The 23,170-nt window shown below is 40.2% G+C and overlaps 1 protein-coding gene across 5 annotated transcripts in view; it reads left to right on the top strand.

Annotated features, from left to right (window-relative positions):
- PDE11A (phosphodiesterase 11A) overlaps positions 1-23,170 on the top strand; it is a 406,615-nt gene that overhangs the window by 303,967 nt on the left and 79,478 nt on the right. For all 5 annotated transcript variants that reach the window (XR_003418780.2, XM_053215318.1, XM_053215319.1 and 2 more), the window contains exons 11-12: positions 12,953-13,099; positions 13,342-13,449. Coding sequence is in view for 4 of the 5 variants with exons in the window: in XM_053215318.1 (XP_053071293.1) it covers positions 12,953-13,099; positions 13,342-13,449 (255 nt within the window). In the remaining variant the exon portion in view is untranslated. The remainder of the gene's footprint in view (positions 1-12,952; positions 13,100-13,341; positions 13,450-23,170) is intronic.

Genomic DNA, 23,170 nt, shown 5'->3' with positions numbered 1-23,170 from the left:
TCAGTGCAGAGTCCAACACGTGGCTCGATCCCACCACCAGCAGATCATGACCTGAGCCAAAATCAAGAGTCAGACGCTTAACCGACTGAACCACCCAAACACCTCACTAAATCCAAACCTTTGAAAAAATTATAGCATGCCAAGGCTAACAGCAGAAAAGTTAACAGTGTGAGATGAAGTTGTTTTATTTTCTAAGATGCCTGGGTTGTTCCAAAAATTAATATAGAGTGGGTACTGGTTAGAGTAGATGGTGTTTAAGCTATAAGAAGCTGACATTTGAAGTGTCCTTTTCTTTTAGGTAGAAACAATGTTGATCAAATCTACTTGATTTGATATAGGATCTTTATTATTTCCTAAAGGTTATTATTATTATTTCCTAGGTTATCCTCTATATATCTCTTTTGTAATATTGTCTAATTCCATATTCATCTTTGAGTACTCATCAGGTGGACTTAGGGACTTGGATGAACTGCCAGTGAATGTAGAGTTTATCATCACTCACCACACAATTACAGAGTCCCTGCTATGTGTCCTACAAGCTGCCGGGCACCGTGGAGTGTGGAAGAAGTCTCAGTGGCTGTGCCTTCCTTCTCTTGGGTAATACTGCAGCAGAGAGGGGCAGCAAGGACTCAGGCAACACTCACAGTGCAGTAAGTTGTGGTTGAGGTGAGCAAGAGGCTATTAAGTTCCAACCAAGTATGTGAATCAGAGAAGCACTGTACAGAGGGGATAGGTGGTTCTGGCAGGGCCAAGGAGAAAGGCAGCAATTTGCTGGCTAGAAAGACCATGCTGGATGGGCAGCACTTGCTTTAGGGACTTACTTCCTCCTTAGAGGGATGAAGCAGGCTATCTTGCCACTCAGAGTCACAGGGCCAATGAGCTCAGATTGGAGCCTCAACTCCAGGACCTCTCTGGAGGGGTCAGGGGCCTCTCTATGTGTCTCCTTCTACAAATAGCTCTGGTGATGGTACAAACAAATAGTGCATTAGGTTCACTCAAAATTAGAAGGCTACTTGACTCACATATGTTGCCTGATCTTGGATTTCTGCATACATGTGTGTCTATGTGTGGAGGAGTCACAAGAGTGGTTGGCAGAAAGTCCCACAAGCTCAAATCCACCAGAGGATATTGTGGCATGGCTTGGAGCAAACTAGTAAAGTAACTTTCCACGAGATTATCAGGTCTCCATCCACTCATTCAATAAATGTTTCGTGAGTTTCTTCCAGGTGCCAGGCACAGCCCACAGTAGTAAAAACTATGCTGGACACCTAGGACACAAAAGTAAAGAAGACAGACACAATCCCTACCTTCCTGTATCAGACATTTAACAAATAATTACATAATGTATTACTGATGATGCAGGGATGTCATTATTCACTGCCCCGCCTCTCTCAGGGAGCCGTAAGCTGGAGCTTCCCACCTAAGTTCAGGTGTGCGGCTCCCCCACCAGCACTTCTGTAAGTATGTAGGACCGTACCCCATTTTCTTGGCTTTATTGGTATCCTTAGATATTATGTATTTGGGGACTGAGCAGAGGTGTTGCTGCCCAGAGAAGTGTCACTCCCATTGAGTGATCAATGGGTTAGGTGCTGACATTGATGAGCTAAAGTCTTCACCAGTCCCCCATGGGAGGAGTAGCTGGTCAGTCCTCGAGTGCAAACAATGGGAGGTTTCCACTTGAGCAAAGGCAGCACAGTCCATGTGTGGATCCTGATTCAGCTACTAGGTGCTCCTGGGAGCTCAAATGATGCTTCCATGGCGGTCCTTTGCTAGATGCATCTACATCCTAGGCAAGTGCACTGGGATCAGCTGCCAGGCTCCCAGACACTCTCTCCTTCCTCTCTTACCCCATTCCGTGACCTCTGTGAGGTGGTGACATTCTTCCTTCCCCCTTTCTTTTCTCCCCCAGGAGCTCCTTTGGTTCTTTCAAAATAGATCCTGATGGCCCATTGAATCAGAGCCCCACTCCACTGAGAACAAGTTCCTTTTCTTGGAGAACACAGAGGGCTGCTTGACAATCACATTTTCCCCAGAAGAGAAAGGGAAGGGTTTGCTGCTGAGTGAAGCAAAGAAAGGGAAAAACAAAGACAGTGTTTTTCCATATGAAGAGTCTCTATCTATCACCTGCCACCACAAAAACTGTGACCAGAGCTTTGAAAGAGGGCTTCTGGGAGCTCTGACCACAAAGGACAGAGCATGGTTACCGCCCAGGTACAAGAGCAGGCTGGTGGACAGTGAGGAGGAGTCAGTCCTGGAATTACAGGCAAGGCAGGCTCCTGGGCTGTGGTCCAAGACTGCAGTGGGAGCTTGGCCAAGCTGGTACCTCACAGGCTCTAAAGGCTGATTAGGCAAGTCCTGACTCAAGCCATTTTCATCAACCTGGGGTCCTGCAGGTCTGTGCGTCTTGGTATTATGCCATCTTCAGGCGAGATGGGAACTCTACTCTGCCCATGCTGTGCTCTGCCTGGAATAGTCCATGTTTCCTAATGCTCCTGGTGAATTTGTATTCCTCCTTCAGTGCCTACATCAACTGATCCTCTTCCACTGTGTGGAGGCCTCCTATATGCTCCCTCCTCTTGTTGCCTCTGAACTTGATGCTTCTAATTTTTCACTAATCATTCTGTTCACTCTTCTTCCTCCCTGCATAGACCATGGGCATCTCAGGAATGGAGTCTTCATCTTTTCTTAGGTTTCAATACAAGCTTTATGACCTTGAGAACCTTTTAATCATAGTAAATAGTTTTAACATTTTAAATTATTCTAAATATACTTTATAAAGCTGAAGTTTCACGATGATTTAAAATTAAGGCAGTGGTACTAAACTAGACATATTTCATCAAACTCTCCCAGGGATTCCTATAGTGCCCTGTATTTCCCCCATCACAGCACTTACCACACTGTATTGTCATTGCCTGTTTGCTTCGTTGTGTCCCCTGACAGACTGTGAGCACAGGGACCACATTGATTTCATAACTGTATCTGTAGCACAGTGCAGCGCCTGTCGTAGGCTTAGGCACCCAGTACAGGTGTGTTGAATGAAACTGAACTAAATTCAGAGGTCTCCTAAGGGAGCAGGTAGAGTTGATTTTTCAGGGTCTAGTCACCAAAATCCTTTATGTCCACTCCTTCCTTCTTTGAGGCTAATATCAGTATAAAAAAATTGGGGCGCCTGGGTGGCTCAGTCAGTTAAGCGTCCGACTTTGGCTCAGGTCATGATCTCGCGGTCCGTGGGTTCAAGCCCCGCGTCAGGCTCTGGGCTGACAGCTCAGAGCCTGGAGCCTGTTTCGGATTCTGTGTCTCCCTCTCTCTCTGACCCTCCCCCGTTCATGCTCTGTCTCTCCCTGTCTCAAAAATAAATAAAAACTTTAAAAAATAATAATAATAACAAGTATAACAGCAACATGCCAACAACAACCATAGTTATAACAGTCACTATTACTTAGTGTTTCTTATTTTCAAGCACTGTGCTAGACTCTTCATGGATGTTATTTCATTTACTCCTCACAGCAACTGCACAACATAGGTTTATTATTATGTCTTCATGGAGGATGCTCAATTTCAGGCTTACTTCAGCTTCTTGCCCATGACCACTTAACAAGTAGGGTCGGGGATAGGATTAGAGCCCATATCTGCTGTGAAGAGGGTTCTAGGCAGCTACCAGATAAATTGAATAAGTAGCTTCAAGAAAAAACAATTACTAGAATCTAAACCACACTTTTTTGGAAACATCACTGTACAACACCCTGATTGAGTCAAACCTTTTTCTTAAAGGATAGCATTGTTAGGTTGATGTCCTATCAGTTGTTGGCAGTGAATTATTTTTTCCCAACATTTTATTATGAAAATTTTCAAACATAGAAAAAGTCAAAAGAATTGCATAGCAAACCCTCATCAATCAGTGGCTTTTCACTTAATTGGGCAACCCTTGTATTCTGCCTTCCATCCCCCAAATTTGCTCACCACCCAGAGCCACTCCATCTCTGAGTAAATCACTGCTGTACTTATTGAAGGGATAATGTTTACAACAATGGTTCTCGGGGCATCTGGGTGGCTCAGTCAGTTAGGTGACTGACTACAGCTCGGGTCATGATCTCACAGTTCGTGAGTTCGAGCCCCGCGTCGGGTTCTGTGCTGATAGCTTAGAGCCTGGAGCCTGCTTCGGATTCTGTGTCTCCCTCTCTCTCTGTCCCTCCCCTGCTCATTCTCTGTCTCTCAAAAATAAATAAACATTAAAAAAAATTGTTAAAAAAAAAAAACAATGGTTCTCAAATGTTAGCAAGCATCAGAATCACCTGGAGGGCTTGTTAAACACAAATAGAGTTTCTGATTCAGAATTTGCAGTCATTTTTTTTAATGTTTATTTATTTTTGAAGGAGAGAGAGACAGAGTGTGAGTGGGAGAGGGGGCAGAGAGAGAGGGAGACACAGAATCTGAAGCAGGCTCCAGTCTCTGAGCTGTCAGCACAGAGCCTGATGCGGGACTTGAACTCATGAACTGTGAGGATCATGACCTGAGCCAAAGTCTATGCTTTACCAACTGAGCCACCCAGGCACCCCCAGAATTTGCATTTCTAACAAGCTCCTAGGTGATGATGTAGCTGGTCTGGAGTCCACACTTTGAGAATTACTGGCTTGGGGAAATTTTCCCTGAAAACCACAAGAGATGTTTCTCTCTAGACTCAGAGATAACATAGCTGTGTCTCTATGGGTTTCCTTAGCCCTTGTCTTTTTAAAAAATCTTGTGAACTCTGTAAATTATCTAACATACCAGATTCTCTTTGTAGTGGTTGCTGGGATGCTTACAGACAAATTTCTGACTATTCTTACAAATGTCTTGATGCTAGGGCAGGCATTTTGTCTAGTAACTTCACTTCTGATCGTGATTTATATTCCTATCCTTAGCTTCCCTTTGATTTGTCCTTCTGGCCTATTTTTATTTTCCTTATGCTTTGTTGTTGCATAGATTGTTGTAATCCACATTAAACCTTTTTTGGAATAAAGTTTATGTATATACCACTACCACTAGCAACAACAAAGCAACACTTTGATATACCACATTGACTAAACTTTATTAAGAAAGTAGTAAACTTTTCTAACAGAAAAAAAATTTTTAATAAAAATTACCTCAGAGTGCTCACCTCACTTAGGGACCACAGGCTTGATTTTATATTAAAGACTGAACACATCATCATCTCTCAGTGCTAATTCTATTTCACCTTACCCCCTGCCTTTAAGACCATTGTAATGTACTTGATGCAAGATGGATTAATCTTGTACTCTTACTTTTAAAAAATTTTCTTTAGTAAAGAAACTACAGAAAACATGGTAATATATAAACAAACATTGTGCCAACTGACATGAGATATCCGTATGTGTTTAAGAAGAAATACTTGATACCTTTTTTTAAAAAAACCTTATCTTTTACCTTAAATGCCACATACTACAAAAAAATAAAATCTCCTTTAAAATGACTAGTTTCTTTGAAATGCAGTGTTTAAATGTTCAGTGCTGCAATGGAGACTGTTTAATTCATAAACATAAATAATAAGGGCACATTAGAAATACGAAAAGCCAGTGTTAAAAAGACAGTCACATAAAAGAAAGTTTCTCTATTTCAAAAGGTAACGGTCACTCTGATGTTTCTTTTACTTTTGGTTCTCACCATGACAAGAAAAATTTGTAGGAACCATGCCTTCTGAGGCTTATGTTGTTGCATGAAAGAAAACAAAGATCTTTCCTGAGATCAATAGAAAACAGGTATAGCTAAGATTGTTTAACTAGGACTGCTCAAACAGAAATAAAAGAAAAGCCATAAGATTTTTAACTTCTGGTGAAATTTCTGAAAATCTCATGTTAAGAGATGATAAAAGTTTCATTCTCCTATTAAGAGATTCAAAGTTATAGGTCTACTCGAGTCTAGAAAACCAAAGTGAATTAAGCAATAATTGAGGATAATTAAATATTAGTAAGAAAAGGGACATATTTTGTACCTAGGAGCTAGTATTTCTTTAAACTTGCCTCTCTTTTTCAAGACAGTGATTTTTGACTACCAATTTTCCTTGCTTTTATGCACTTAATAAAGACAAGTACATAAGATGCCCTTTGACTTACTATGTAATGGGAAGCTTTGGCCCTCTTTAGGTGAAGCTTAGGTATTCATGTGTACCAAGATTCTGGGAGGAAACAGCTGCCAGCATGTACATAACAGATTTTGAATGTACGTAAGGATCACCTGGTGAGTTTGCCAAGCTACAGAACCCATGTTAAACTACAGAGGAGTTAGAAGAAAGCTATGGACCCTCCTCCGCAAATCACAAATAATCACATTCAAACCAGTTGCACACATGCTTCAGGGACCTACTTACTGCTTTAATGTATACACTTAAAAACTCTAGAAGTGACTGTAAATATTACAGTGATTTATATCACTGCAGAGAAGGAAATCATTGCTATAGGATGAGATAGGAATGAATGAATGGGACTGAACTTGTAAAGAAGTTGAGGTTTGAATTTCTGTTGGCACAGAGTAAGAAAGAAGTCAAACCTAATGGGGGAGTAGGGGTAGAATAATCTGAAATGTGGAAGGAAAGATGAGAATAAGGATGATGAAATGCCCAACCTGATGCTTACATACAAGGCTAGAAGATTGTAACACTGGATGGGCAATGTTTATGAAGAGCCTTGAATGCTGAGCTAAGGAATTTCACTTCATTCAGCAGGCCACATTGAACACTTACAGGTATTTGAAGAGGGAGTTACATGATAAAAATGGTGTAGGCTAAGTTAAAGGGATAAAGCCTATGTTTTAATACATAAACATGTTAAAATATGTTTATATTTTAATCTGAGATAAGATAGGACCTTACAATTCTTTTAAAAATATTTCTGGACAATTCTTAGGCATTTATATTCATTCTTCTGTTCCGCATATAAACTGAGCCCGTCAGCTGCAGTGTTTGATCATCTCACTATTGTTTGTCTGGCCCCAAGAACAGGACTCAGATCTTCACATCACTGCCACACAGGCTACCAGCTGGCTCACAGACTTTGTGGCTTCTGGTGGTGTTTTTGCAGACAAGTGAGTGGGTGTTACCTGCCAATGTGCTAGGCCGGCACCTTCTCTGTGGGCCGCACGCTGTTGGGGCTTTGTAGCCCTCTTTCCTTTGAACTCTGCATCTTTCCCCACATGGCTCACGTGTTGTGGGTTCCCAAATATCCCAGCCTCCCTGTTTAGAAGTTGATTTAGGAAAGTAACACTATTCTGTACTAATAAGAAATTGTGTCCTCTTCCCCCCACCCCCCCACCCCCGAACAAAAACAGAAATTCGTTAAAATGTCACTCTTCACCGCTGGAAATGTGACTATATACTATGGAAACAACTAGTTACTTCTAGTACTGTTAATCCCTCTAAAGCCTGAGTGCATCTGTGTGTGTTTTAAGCATTTCTCACCTGTGTCCCAAATGTCAGAGAAACCTTCCCAAATTTCTGACAGAAAGGATCCCATCTAGATAAAAGGATCCCTCCTCTTCCTACTCTATACCCAACATCTCCCCTGTTTGCTGCTTCCCTTACTCTACACTTACCTTGCCTGGTCAAGGGTAGTATCAGCCCCATGAATGCTCTGCTGACCAGTCGGAAGCTAAAGTCATTTGCCTGAAGTCTTCTTCTGCTCCTTCAGAAGATTAGTTATTGTTTTCAGGATGGTCTTGTGAGTATTGAGCTGACTCTGTGTTCCCTCTAATCAAAACAAAGCTAACAACTGAGGCTATTCCTAAGGCAGCTGTGAGCTTAGAGACTTCCCAAACAAGTTCATATGTCTGAAACATGGTCCCCTCAAGGGGATCAAGGCTGTTCATCATGAAAAATGGATTGATAGCTATCTGGATCTAAATCCCAAACACTATCCTGGTACATCCAAATTAGCTTGCATAGAACAGAGATGGGGGACCCTCTTGGCTTGATATCAGCCCATTTTTTAGAGGCAGTGTAGTGGTTAGGAGCCAGTCTCTAGAACCAGATGCCCCGGGTTCAAATCTGCCTCTGCCAATCACAACTGTGTGAATTTGAACAGATTGCCTATCATCTGTTCCAGTTGCCTCATCTGTAACATGGGATTAAAAATATTCCTTCCTTCTTAGGACCCTTGTGAGGAGCAAATGAGTTAATATGCGTAAGGTGCTAGAACAGTGCCTGGAATGTAGTAAGAGCTATAAAAGTGTGGCAATATAAGAGCTTTGCGATCTGTTCCACATCACCACAGCTCAGTCTCCTGTCTTCATTAATCCCAGGATCCTAAAGCCCCCACCTTCTGCTCTTGTCCATAGGGGGCAGTGAGTGAGTGGGCTGGATTGGCAACAAGTCATTTTTCCTTTGAAATGCTTGGGCTGGACCACCACCCACTTTGTTGTTTCTTCCCATTTTCTGAGCATCACAAAATGTAATATTCATGTGTCAGGGGATCCAGGATTGTATTTTAACATTTTACAGCCTCTTTGTAAAGCTACCTTTTCAATTTTAGAGGAGGCAGTTTTATGAGTCCCTTTGATAACCACTTAACTATTAAGACCCAAACAAAGAAGAGGAATGGTCAAAGGATATCAGGTACTCCCAGCCAGCTAGAGTCCCACTTCTTGAACATTATTCAAATTAGCTCCAGGACTCATAATTCTGTGTTTTCATTTATTGCTGCAGTAAAGTAAATGGTTCTTTTATCCAAATGTTATTTCCTGGCTATTAATTCAGTAGTTATTTTGGATTGTAGCACTCCTCTTTGATTTAGGGATATGGTGCCTTATAAATATTTAAAAGTTGAAGACTGACACTTGGAGAAATTGACTTTGATTTGTTTTGTTAATATCCCGTGTCTACAGTAATTATAGGTTTGGAAGATGTGGTCCCGTTCTCAACTTATCAAAAGACATGCAGAGCTTGTATTTCTATAACAAGGAAATTTGGCAACCGAAGGCTCTTCCCAAATCTTTTGCAAACTAGATCTCCATGCACACCTGCTCAGGACACACACTACTCTTAATTCTTCATGATTTCCTCCAGAAGCTGCTCTTGAAACCAGGAATGTGGATGAAAACTATCTATACTTCTCAAAATAGCTGCAACTGGTCATTTCTGAAAGGCTTGGGACTTTCTCTGCATCTACAAGTGCCAGCAAGGGTTTACGACAGGGCTCAGGGTGATCTATAGACTGGTATGATTTAACTGTGGATCAATCAACCTATTAGGGGAAAAAAGACAAGGTCAATAAGTATGGGTCTTGGTGAACCAGAGGTCACCCTACATTTTTCAACCTAATGTTCTTATTTCCTTTCCATTAACATTTCATAATGAAAAAATGCCTATATTCTTTAATTTTTAAGATAATTAAGTGAATTTAGTGCCTTTGAAGTGTAGAGGATTTATAATGGCGTCAGGGAATACACTATTAATAATCTACAAGACAGAGGCCACCTGGAGAGCAGCACAGGCTCCATTGCCATTTATGCTCTTCAGCAACCAACTGCAAGGGGGGGCGGGGTTAGACTTCCTTTGCCAGCTCAGAACCAGACTCTTCCCCTGGGAGCAGAAAAACTTGTGTCTTTTGGGACAAGGCTTCGACCCTCTTGGGAAGTGGTTTTCCAGTTGTATTAGGGTTTGAACTTGAACAAACTACAACAAGCACAGATACTCTAAGTACATAGACATCCATGAAACATGTGGTGGAAGCAGAGCGTCCTTCTGGCGTTTCCCTCAAGAAAGAAACACGGCAGCCACCTCTAAGATTGTTACAGCCTAAAAGGCAAGGTCAGGATTGACACACGTGAGCACACAGGGGTACAGAATAAGAGAAAGGTGTGCATGGTTGCCGCCAGGCCCATGCACAGAGAAACAAAGGTTTCTAAAAACCAGAGGTTGGCCTACTTCTGAGTTCTCCAGGCTGATCATTTAAGGCATCATTTAATAAACATAATTCCAATAATTTTTGGACAATGGTAGAATAAACTCATTTTCTTCTGTTCCTTCCTCGGGCCCCACTAAAAAACAATAAAGGGATTTTTTTTAAGGCATAAATTCTCAAAAGCAAAGAAATTAGGAGAGGACTGGACAATACCAAAATTTCGAAAGCTAGAAAAAAGATGGATGAGTATTAAGTAATTTAGCAAACCCAAGAAAGCCAAAATAAACCAGCAATGGGAAAAGCTGAGAAGCAAACCAATTTATACCACAGAGCCCCTCTTAGATAGCTCCACAACTGGCTAATTAAGTACCTTTGGAAGTGGGGATGAAGGTGGGGCTATGTACAGGAAAACAGGGACTCTAAGAAGCAGTGACATCTCCAGATCCTTTGCCTCACACCTCCACTTCATAAACACTGGGAGCTGTGTTGGCTTAAGATGGTATAATAGCTGCTCTTGGGGTTCAGAAGACACCAGCATGGAGCTTGAGGGTAGGAGTGCATGCTGAAGACACTGTTGAATGAAAAGCTAGGAACCCATGCTGAGGCTCTTCCCCCAACCCCCTTCCCAGCCAGGCTCCACCCACAAGATTCTTCTCTGGGGAATCTGAGTAGCTAAAGAGCAAAGCTCTAAAGGTACCCGCATTTGGTGGCTTTCCCAAGGAAACAGGTCAGTTAGACTCCCCCTCCAGAGAAGGCAGCAGAAGCTCTAACAGGAGCTATAGAGCCTGACTTGTAAACTGAAATTCAAAGATGACCACATAGCTAAGGAAAACCTCTAACACTCTAAAGCCTCTAATATATGAAAATGATTGCTCAAAAGATAAGCTGATTGAGACAGAGACTAAACCATCAGCAAATAAATGGATAAAGAAAATGTATTACAGTTGAACCTTGAATAACATGGGGGTTAGGGGCACCAACCCCCATGCAGTCAAAATAATGCATGAAACTTTTGACTTCCCAAAAACATAACTGCTAATAGCCTATTGTTGACCATAAAGAGTCGGTTAAACATACTTTGTATATTGTATTTATTAGGTACTGTATTCTTACAATTTTGTTAAGAAAATCATAAGAAAGGGGCATCTGACTCTTGATCTTGGCTCAGATCATACCTGTATCAGGCTCTGTGCTGACAGCGTGGAGCCTACTTGGGATTCTTTCTGGCCCTCTCTCTCTATCCTTCCCCTGTTTGCACACACACTCTCTCTCTCTAAAAATAAATAAACTAAAAAATAATTTTTTTAAAGAGGATCAAAGAAAGAGAAAATACATTTACAGTACTATGCCTTACTTATTGAAAAAAGACACATACAGGGGTGCCTGGATGGCTCAGTCAGTTAAGCGTACGGCTTTGGCTCAAGTCATGATCTCATGATTCATGGGTTCGAGCCCCATGTCAGGCTCTGTGCTGACAGCTTGGAGCCTGGAGCCTGTTTCAGATTCTGTGTCTCCCTCTCTCTCTGCCCCTCCCTAACTCTCACTCTGTGTGTGTGTCTCTCTCTCTCAAAAATAAATAAACATTTACAAATCTTTTTTTTTAAAAAGACACATAGAAATGGACTCATACAGCTCAAACCCATGTTGTTCGAGGGTCAGCTGCATACACATACTGTGGAATATTAGCCGTAAAAAAGAAGGAAATGCTCTCATATGGTACAGCATGAATGAACTTTGAAGAAATTATGCTTAAGTGAAATAAGCCAATCACTGAAAGACAAATGCTACATGATCCCACTTATATGAGGTATCTATAGTAATCAAACTCATAGAAACAGAAAATAAGATGGTGACTGCCAGAGGCCTGAGAGGAGAGAAGATGGGGAGTTGTTTATCGGGTGCAGAGTTTCAATCACACAAGATGAAAAAGTTCTAGATGCCTATCGTACAACCATGTGCATATAGATAATACTGTACTGTATTTATTATTGTTCTTCTGTGTTGTGGGGAATAACCAGTGTTTAGATTTTAATCTAGAAATGTAAGCTGTTATGGAGGAGCATGCAGTTGGGAAGGAAGTTCCAGAATGTTTAGAATGTCCAGAGTTGGATTTCATTGCTCAGCCAAAATAATCCCAGGGTACAGATTACCCCTTGCATAATTTATACCCAGCAATTAGACTAGAAATATGAATCCAGAATGTCTCTGATAACCTGAAAAGGTGGAAATGATTCCCTTACCAAGAGTGGCCCAAAGGATATGGTTAAACTCAATGAAATCAGCATGAAAATGATCCCCAAGGATTTTTTCTTCCCTTTAAATTTGTGTGGGGCAACTGATTGACAGCTGCCTAATGTGAGTGTTTTGAAAACCCTGAATACGTATGACCAGTATTGTAATTAACGTTGTGATGTTGATATAGAATGAAACTAAATGATATTGTAAATTTATTCTTTTGATGAAACATATGCTTGTGCTGATCCTCCAAACAATTATATTTTATTAAGAGAACATTTTGTGCCAGAGATGTGATGTCTGATCCTTTTCATCCTTCTGAATATACAGAACACATGGTAACAAAGCGCATGTGCACAGCTACAGGATATAAGGATACAAGAAACAAGGATTTAAGAATACAAGAAACAAGGCAAAGCAGTGTATTCCCATGTCCTCCTCTGAATAGCAGCAATTAATATTCACAGCTGCTGGCTGCCCAGATGTTTCTTGCATTTAGTGCTTTGTAATATGCATCAGTATATATTGTATGGCTGCAGTTTCAGTAAACTAGGCAGCTTTGTATTCTAAATTCTGCAGACTAGATCCAGTGTGTATATTTTTTCTTCAGATTAGCTTCCTTCCCCCCTCCCACCCTCTTCATTTGCTTGGGGCATTTGCAGTTCAGAAACAAAAGACATTTCCAGCTCAGAGTTTAGCTGTATCAGAGTGTAAGTGCAGGTCAGGTCTGATTTATGTCGCATGTCTGATAAGCAGGAAAGGAGAGCAAGATGAGGGTTTTGGAAAAGCTGGTGAACTTGGCTTGACTTATGTCTTCTGTTTTGTAGGCAGCCAACATCCCTCTGGTGTCAGAACTTGCCATCGATGACATACATTTTGATGACTTTTCTCTTGATGTTGACGCCATGATCACAGCTGCCCTGCGGATGTTCATGGAGCTGGGGATGGTACAGAAATTTAAAATTGACTATGAGGTAAGATGTTCCATGTTGGGTGACCCCAGGAGTGTACATGGGACAACATGGTAGCCAGGTTTCCCAAACTGAGTGTGATAATACTCAGCCTGCACACCTCATGGGATTGCCATGAGAATCATGGGAGCTTTGTGGGAGGACTTTGGTTGTTGAAGATCACTCAGACAGAAGGCATCGTTTTGATGACAGCCCACTGGAGACACATACAACTGCCTGATACAACCTCTCCCTTCCCATTTCAGACACTATGTAGGTGGCTGTTGACAGTGAGGAAAAATTATCGAATGGTTCTGTACCACAACTGGAGACACGCCTTCAATGTGTGCCAGCTGATGTTTGCAATGTTAACAGTAAGTGTGTTCAGTGGTGGTGGAAGGTCATCTGTCATTTGTATGGACCTACAGCCTTCTCCTTCATATTTCAATTTCTCTGACAAATTGCCATATGATTTATTTTACACTAGAACTTACCTGCCCTGGTTATGGGAGTATATATTTCACAACAATTTCTGAACTTTAAAACTGTAAAATCACTGACACCTTGAAGCAGGTGTAGTCTTGGAATGATTGCTTGAGTCTCTTTTCAATGTTTTATCTCGGGAAACTGGTTCTTTTTACAAAAGAAGTGCTTGGATTTTCAAAGTAATCTTTTTGCAGAGGATATGGGTATGAGTAACAGAACAAAGAGATCACTAGGTAAGACTCTCTAGGCTGGTGGAAAGCCATAGTAGGGGTGTGTGAGCATTACCCACAGGCACATGGAAGTCCTGAGAGAATGCCAGGGAAGATGGCAAAACATAAGTATTTACATGTAAACATATATGTTTACTTTCAAGCTGCTGACTCTATATGTGTATGTGTATTAACATATTTACCGTATAAAATAGAACACAAGTTTCAGATTATTATAACATAAATTTAAGTAGCTTCCATCTTTGTAACCACACTAAAATTGAAACCCAAGATAGGGAACTCCAAATGACATACATTTTCCTTTGGCCAGATGAATAAGGACCGTCTGCACCTTCCTTATGAAGTGCTCTGCCCCGTTCTCTGCCTATTAAAATTTTACTCCTCCGCTAAGGCATTGATCTAATGCCAGTTTTTCCCCAAAGTCTTCCCCTTTCTCCCCAAACATCAATAATTACTTCTGTCTCTGCACTTTGTCTAGTACAACATGTCTTTCTGCTGTGTGTTTTAAGTCACAGATCTCTCATTCTCATGCTATAGAATCAGCAGCTTGAAACTAAAGAGACAATTTCTTATTCTTTCAACATTTACTTGCTTGCCCAACATTTGTTTATTGAGGGCCTCACCAGCATTTTGCATGCAATCATGCACTTGGAACGTTTTCAACAGATGTGTGTTAGATCAACTTGAACTCAAGTGTGCATATAGCATGAAAAGATGGGACCAAAATGTCTTCACTTTTATACTTGAGAACTTGTTTTGGGGTCCTCAACTGCTTAAGGACTAGCAGATTGGCCTAGAAAAACTGGACTGGCCCTGTTCTTCTGTAATGTACCCCATAAAAGTAGTTGGTCAGTCAAATGAGGGAGGAAGATGCTTTGAACTATTAGCCTTAATTGCTTGGGGACCAATGTTGCTTTAAGAAAAATAAATTAACCACTTTCATCTTGCTTTTCCGTATCAGATCTCGATAGACAAAGAATAATTTTCTGTGTGCAGAGTTTATGTGTCTAGCTCACAGAAGACATCCAATAAAGAAATTAACGTGTTATTTTGGAGAACCTCTGGATTTATGGCGGATTGCCAAAAATAAGTAAGCAGGAGCCTTGTTCAATGAAGGAAAAAAGGAATGGCCTTGATACTGTGAGTTAGAGATGTCAAAGATAGAAACAGACTTCTATGACAAGCCTTAAAATAGTTGGGATGGGGGAAGTTAGCAAGAGCAATGGCGTCGAGGAGGACACTTAGGAGTAGAAGGAAATACATACAAGTTTTCTTCAGTAAATGTTTCCAAAATACAGACAATCTGGATCCTTTTCAACAACTTGAAGAAAGCAGAACTCTCAAACTCTGTCTCTACAATGGGGGTATTCATACTTCCGGAATATTCCAAGGGTATAGTTATTTTTGCAAGCCTGCTCAGCAACCTTGAAGAGTAGCACTGTGTGAGAGGTTTTCAGTTTTGTTTTTGTATTAATGCTAGCTCAAAAAGAGGAGCATTCTCTGTTAACGTTCCCACCCTGACTTTGAAAAGAATACATTGGTGAATGTTAGTTTTTCTCCCTCACGTTGAATTGAGAAGCCACATCTGGAAAAGATATTATTTCCTGCTCATTAAATTTTGCTGAACTTGACTAAGGGTTACAATAGGTTGAAAATGTCAACTTCTGTCCCTAACACAAGCCATCTCTTCAACTTGACCATGGGCAGCCTGGTTAATGAGAATATTTTAACTAAGAAAATAATTATAGAGATGAAAAAAAGATTACTTGGTCAGTGACGAAAAGGGTGAATTTAATTTACTCATCAATTCTAATTTCTGTAATACAACCTCAGCCTATGGCAAAATGATAACCTCCTCACACTCCTGAAGACCGTTAGGAGCTTTCGCTGTTTTGTTCTCATCGGTGATTGTATTTGCATTTGAGTTATCTCATATTGCATTTCCATGTGTTGAATTAGAAACAAGATACTCTCTTAATATAAAAAAAAAAAAAAAAAAATCACCACGCACCCACCACTGGATTTGGCCTGAGTCCCAAAGCCAGAAGAGCATGGCGCAATATGCTAAGTTTTCCTCTAGATGGCGCTCCAAGGCAAAGTTTCCCAGCCAGTTGCCAGGAAAGAAGAGGGAAAAAACCTTCCCAACCTTCCCTCAAAGTATTTCTTTTCTTCTAGGACAAGAGATAATAAGGCACACACTGCAGCACTCTTTTCTTTAAAGAGACACCAACAGAACCAGTGTGTCCAAAAAGAGCCCCTCCTATCAGGATGAGCTGTATTCTGACTGCCTTGCCCACCCAGCTGTTAGCAGGAATAATACATGCGACCTTACATCTGTGGGTGTGTGTGTATTTTTCTAAGCCCATTGTCTCTGAGAGTGGGAAGATGCATAGTCCTGTATCATTGCTGAGCAAATTATGACACCATGTACAACAGGACAAGCAAATTGTAAATATACGCAGCAGCTTCCAAACCTTTAACCCTGAAGTCATTTTGAATATGAAAAATAAACTTACTGACTCAGAATTACATTTTGCAAAAGTATCCAACCGCATGTCTAGGTAACGAATAGGTTTTGTTCCTTTGGCAGGGGAGAAAAAAAAGAATGGACCACTTTGAAGAATAGGCGATTTGATGTAAAAGGGTGGAAATTTAGCTCACTGGGAACCCTACTAATGATTTCCTAATTTATTCCATGCCTCTGGCCTGAAATTCCAAATTTTGAAATGAAAGCTTCAATATTATTCTTTGCTTCTAAAGAGATGTTTATATAGTTAAGATTTACCAAATATTTTGGATTCCTTGAATAAATACAGCATGTAGTGTCAGCTACTATTTGTGGTTAAAACAAGGAATAAAAACCTGCAGATCAAGAATAATTATACAAATTCTCTTTGTTTGTGGAAGCTTGTAGAATAAATATTCCATTAAGCACATACATAATGAAAGATGAGAATGCATTTCTTATATTAACATGCAGACCAGATAAAGAAAATGGCTGTGCTTTTGTTTGTATTCTATAAAATAAAAGGTATGTGGTGGTGCTAAGGTTGCAGAGACATTTTTTGGTTTTATAAATGATGTATGAGTTCTGACAGATTCTCCAGGGGCAGGGGGAGAAAAAGGTTTCCTTAAGAGTCAGTGTTCTTTACTATCCCATAAATGTACTCATTAGCACTTTGGGCCATGCCCTGCATCCTGTAGGGCTCAATAGAGATTCATTTGAATGAGTGGATTTAGTTGAGAGTGATATTATTCATGTTGCTTAGTGTCCAGTTTTTTAAAAAACTATAAAACGATGAACAACTATCACTGTTAGAAATCTTGTTTTTCCTTCATATCACACTAAGGTTCAGCTAGGGTTCATATAGAATATTATGATCCTGCAGAATTCACTGGATATGAAAAGAGAAGAGCACATCTTCACATTAAAATTTATGGTGCTGCTGGCAGTGTGGCGCTGGTGGGGGATTGCAGTTAAACACTAATAATAACCAAGTATCACAGCAAACACATTGACACCCCCTGACATTTACTGGGGGCTTCTTAAATCTTAAATGTGGAGGTAGCGTGTTTAAGTCCATATTTGTGTTGTCAACAAGGTTATTTTCAGAGATAAGCCAAGGCATTTTATTGATCATTCAAACTAGAAAGCAGAAGGGACGTTTAGGGAGAAAAATCCGTCCTATTCACCAGCTTGAGGATAATGTGCTGTCTGCTGTCTGCCATTTTCAGAGAAGTCCTTGATTTTTGAGATAGAAAATTTATTCTGGAAGGAGATCTGAGAAGCACAATTAGAACTCTCCTCCCCACCACCCCACCACCCCCAACCTCCCAAGAAGGACAGAACCAATTAAATTTTTTTAGAACCAATTTAATTTTTGAATAAAATTGTTTTCACTAAGTAACCAGAATCCCAGTCTCAACAGGAATCTAATTTCTTTGTAGATCGTAACATTGTGAGGTACAAAGACCTGTTTTGTTCTGTAACTGTGTATAATAAAGTGACAAACAATAATCATGTTTATAATTATCAAACATCATTGTATTTCCTTTTCAATGTAAGTAGTAACTACTCTACCTACCTTAAAATAAATGGTAGCATTATCATAATAATGCAATAAAATCTGCATGTTAGAAAAGCCAGTTCTTTAATCTTCATGTAGGTATGTCTTGACTTCCAGTGTAACTTTAAAAGATGGTAAATATTTAATTTAAGAAAAGAGTGATTTTCAGTGTATTTGCAGATTATCAGTACTGGGCACTATAAATTAACTATGGAGCTAATCAATTTGAATACTGTTTAAATTACATTTATGACTCCTGCTTTTTAATCATTTAAGAACATTTCTATTTTTATTCTCTCTGGCCACCTCTGAGAGCCCCAATTAGGCACTCCATGCTTCTAGTTGACATTCCCTTTATCCACATTTATTTTATAAAAGGGAAAAGGCAAAGCCACACATAATTAAGAACCTGTGTGCTAATAACCAAACATACAATTGGGCAGAAGGATAATCCAATCCATTTCCTCACACAGGAGAGTAACCTCCATAACTCACTTTAAGCGCTGCCATTCATGAGTTATGGGTCATTCCCTTTCTAGTGAAAATAAATTCTCCCGCACCATCAGCCAGAGCTGGGTATTTTTCTTAGGACATGTAAATTGTAAAAGTGTATGAACATAATCACGTCCGGCATTTCGGGGAACATATAAGCTCTTGCTTATGGACACAGGCTGGTAAGGAAATGAATGTGGTTTCAGGGTTGGGGCTGCCTAGTTACAATATAGGATTTTTGATTAAAGGGAATTTATTCTTGAGATTTTTACGGTGTTGGTAAACTGCTTAATCTGTCGCTTTGTGTTTTATGACACCAGCCGCGTCCTCCAGGTCAGGGAGACCCAGCAGCAGAGCCAGGATCGTTTATCACAGCCTCCATTTTCCACGGTTTATAACTTAGTGATGGCACTTTCTTGGGGCTGAAAACTGGCACTTCAGGGTGTCAAGTTGGGAGCTTTAAAAAGTTTTAATTCTTCATGAGTCCCGTGTTCAATTTTGGCTCAGTGATGGCTAATACAAATTTGGGTAATCTTTAAAGAGCCATCATATTCTTGAAATTCATCAGCCTGGCCTCTTGTACTCGGAGAGGTCTATCTCTGCACAATTAATGTTTGCCAAGTAATCGGCCTCATTTTCTGTACTCACAAACCACATGTTGTATTATATTCAGTTCAGTAGTAATTTATCATAAACTATAAACTATCTTCCCAAACAGGAACAAAAAAAAATTTCTGCCCTCAAAATATTGCAAAGCACATATATTTTTAGTGTTGAAAGCTAAGTCCTTAAGAATCAAATATGCTTTTTCTTGTTTCTTCTTGAAATACAATGTGTGCTGCATGCATGCAGATATATTTCTTATATTATCTAAATTGAAGTAGAAACTGGGTTTTTTTTTCAAGCCTTGTTAAGATACCTACCTGAAAATTCCCATAATTATACCATTTGTATATCTTTTTACACATTTTATCAAAGTATGAGAGCAGAGGTGTTTGGCCAGTTTTTGACTACATCAGATCTTCTTGAGAATGAAACAAAGTGTGTTGACACATGCTGGAGGTTTGCTTTAAAAGACTCTAGCACACAAACCAACAAAACAATACATGTGAACAGGGAGGTGAAACAAGACCAGCAAACCATGGATCCTGTTGAAGTTAGATAATGAATGTGTGGGGGGTCATCATAGTATTCTAGTCTGTGTATGCTTTTAACGTGCCAAAATAAATTATTTAAATTATGGTGGTAAGTAGATTAAAAATTAAGTCTTGGAAGTGGTTAAAAAATAACCCAATAAAATTTATTAAAATCAACCCAGTTTCTTTTCATGCACCAAGCGTTTTTCTCAACACACGTAATTACACCAGACAGACCACTAAGTTTTGCCTTTCTCAGACTTACATGAGCAAACATTTGCCACATTATTTTAGGTTAAGAGTCACGGTATGTCCAAAACATGACTTAGGTTTTACAGTTTGATGAAAAGTGCCTTCGGAGGCTTCTGCTTGTAACAGAAAGTATTCAACAGAAAGTATTTAAATATAGACTGTAAGGTTTTCCCAACTCTTAGCTTGGTAAGGGAAGGGTCATTGTAGACTTAATCAGTATTTGGCTGCATTCATCTTGAGAAAAAAGAGAAGCAAATTTGATCAAACTACCCCACTCCCATGGATAATTAGGCAAACTACAACTGGTTTGTGTAACATTACATGCTTTGGTTAAAGAGATACATAAACATAGTGCTGGATGTTGGTCCCCTAACAGCTGGAAAGGTTCTGGTCTCTGGACCTCAAAAATAGGACTGAAGTGCCTCTTTTTCAGCTCAGCATACTGTAAATATTATGGTAAATATTACTATAAATACCAGAGGGGTATAACCATTAAATCTAGATGCTCTGGTTTGTGAAGTAGGGTTTTTTCCCCAGTAGAGGATTGTGGCTATTAACACCTGTTCTCTCCCTCGTTGACAAAGGTAGGATTCTTTTTTTTTTTTAATTTTTTTTTTTTTACGTTTATATATATTTGAGAGAGACAGAGTGCAAGCGGGGGAGGGGCAGAGAGAGAGGGAGACACAGAATCTGAAACAGGCTCCAGGCTCTGAGCTGTCAACACAGAGCCCCATGCAGGGCTCGAACTCACAAACTGCGAGATCATGACCAGAGCCAAAGTCGGACGCTTAACCGACTGAGCCACCCAGGCACCCCAATAGGATTCTATTTTTAAAAGAAGGTAGGATATGGCATCAAGTAGCATCCGTTAGTTTGTAAGCGCTCTTGGTAAGTAATTGAAATCTGCTTCCACCTTAAAGCTTGAGAAAGTCCTCTGCCTAAACTCATTGCTTTGGAGAAACTGAATAGGTTGATGCCCATCAGCCTGCCCCTTGGATTTGTATGTTGAGAGGTAGCCATTCCTTCTTGAAGCAAACAAAACAGAGCCCCAAAGGGAAACATGCTGGGCTTGCTGTACATGCCCATGGAGCCCAAACATGTGCCTTAACAACTCTCATGACGCTGTTCCACCCACACTGGGGTGTGTGCTCAGTTGGGAGGGTGACTGAAGGCACCCTTCTCATAGCACCTCTGATTCTTGTTCGCAGATCTAAGTTTCACAGATAGACATGAGCATCCTGGATGTGGCATTTACAATGAAGCCCTCAAAGAGTGCTCTTTGGCTAAAACAAATTTGATTTTAATACTGTACCAAACAAAGACCCCAGACAGTGACCCTGCAACACTCTGCACACCAGAAATTAAGAAAACCAGAAATTAAATGTTGTTTCTTTAAATGCTGCGTTTCAGCCCTAAGCTCACATCACTTCCAAGTTGAAGTCATCTGTAGGTCCGTTGAGACATGACACAAATTAGGGATATGGTGTGTGCAGATTCTTCGAGAAGGGCACTTCCTTGAAAAACCATGTTCATCAAAACCCCTTGGAATGGTCTGAGCAGGCCTCATTGCTCTTCTTACCCCGAAGAGACAAGGATGAAGGGAAGAAGAAAGACTACAAAAACCCATCACACTCTCCCTCAACCTTAGCCAATCCACTGAGGACTCTGCTTCTGTGCCTGGCTGTCAGCATCCACGGAGGAACATTCAGAACCAAGAACCTTCACTTTGGAATTTCTGTGACCATTAGGAATTTCTAGTAGATCGTTGGACTCCCTCCCTCCTTAGTCTGCCACGTGGCAGATCTTGAAATCAACAGGATGAACTCAAGAAATCCCTGATCATTCAGTATCTCTGACACCCAAGGTTCAAAAACAAATGTGAAGGCAGAATTTCTGGCATCACTTTCTCAGATTCCCATGCCAGTTCACACATATGACAAGGAGCATGCAGTCCGTAATCTACCTTCTCCAGAAACACAGCAGGGTGGCTGAGCACACTGTTATATATATATATTTTACCTACACACACACACACACACACACACACACACACGTTCTTTATGGAAATTTTGGATGCAAAGGAAAATTTTTAAGTCACCTGTGATCCCATTACTGGTAACGTTTTGATGTACATACTTACAATCTTTTTTTATGCATATATTGAGAATTTTTATAAAGTTGGGATGTTACATATAAACCATTATATCTCTTTTCTCTCCAACCCTCGTTTGTAAATCACTATTTATTATCAGTTATATCTTCATGCACCAGAGCTTATGTTAGGCTCAAGATGTCCAGTGGTTCTGCAATATCAACCTATTACTATTCAAGAATAACATCCTTCATGGTATAAAGCACACACCAACTGATTCTTTAGAGCCATGTCACCTAGCACTCTATCATCACAAGAATATATAAAAGCTGCATAACTGTACCCACACCCTCACCCTAGTGGCTGGAATAGTACAGTGGATGAGAACACACTCGGGAGCCAGGTTGCCTGAGCTCTCATCCACCTCTGTTACATTCTAACAGTGTAGTTTAGTGCCTCAATATCCTCATCTGTAAAATGAGGGAGATAAGAACAGTGTTTCCCTTAGACGGTTCTTAGAAGGATTAAATGAGTTAATGTGTTTGAAGTATTTAGAACAGTGCCTGGCATACACTGCACTATGGAAGTGTTAGCTGTTGTTAATAATACCCCAAGCCTTTTCTCAGATATACCAGTTGCTTGATACATAATAAGCACTTAATAACATTTGTTAAGTGAATGAAGCCTCTGTAGCACCATCTATATTGTGTTGATATTATGGCTATTGTTTTTTAAGCCTTTTTGGATTCTGCGGAGCCACAAAGCAACAGTCATTTTTCTCTGCCCATGATATTCCTCCATTCACTAGTGTTGTATGGGATCAGCTTTGAAATGGTCATATATCCTAGCTGGTTTAAATTTTACGGTGACCAGATGAAAGGAAATTACTGGATAGCTTAGGGTACCCCGTGAATCAATCTAATTTTCTGGGTTCTTTGGATCCCATTGATTATATGCTTTGGTGGCCAGAAGCAGGATTATCTCAGCATACGTTTTAAGCCAAGAGAGGACTATTATTGGAGGCCTGCTCAGAGAGTAGCCACAGGCTTTTCTGGAAAGGGTGATGTGAGAACTAAGTCTATATGAATTGACCGTCACTTTACTTAGATGTATTGTACCCATTGCCTTACAGTTTTTATATGGACTGTGAAGAAATATAGGTAAGAAAAATAGATTAATTTAAAGGTCAATAAAACCCAGAATTATTGGGTCAGGAAGAGAAAAGATATCATTGTATTTGAAAATAAAAGAATAAAATAGAGTCAGGCATGGGATAAATACATTAAATAATACTTTCCACTGCCACTGTGTTCTTTTGATAGTATATCGTCCTCAGCAGG

This window comes from Acinonyx jubatus, chromosome C1, assembly GCF_027475565.1.
Source record: "Acinonyx jubatus isolate Ajub_Pintada_27869175 chromosome C1, VMU_Ajub_asm_v1.0, whole genome shotgun sequence".
In the NCBI taxonomy this organism is placed as follows: Eukaryota; Metazoa; Chordata; class Mammalia; order Carnivora; family Felidae; genus Acinonyx; species Acinonyx jubatus.
This window is presented reverse-complemented; position numbering and strand designations above follow the sequence as displayed.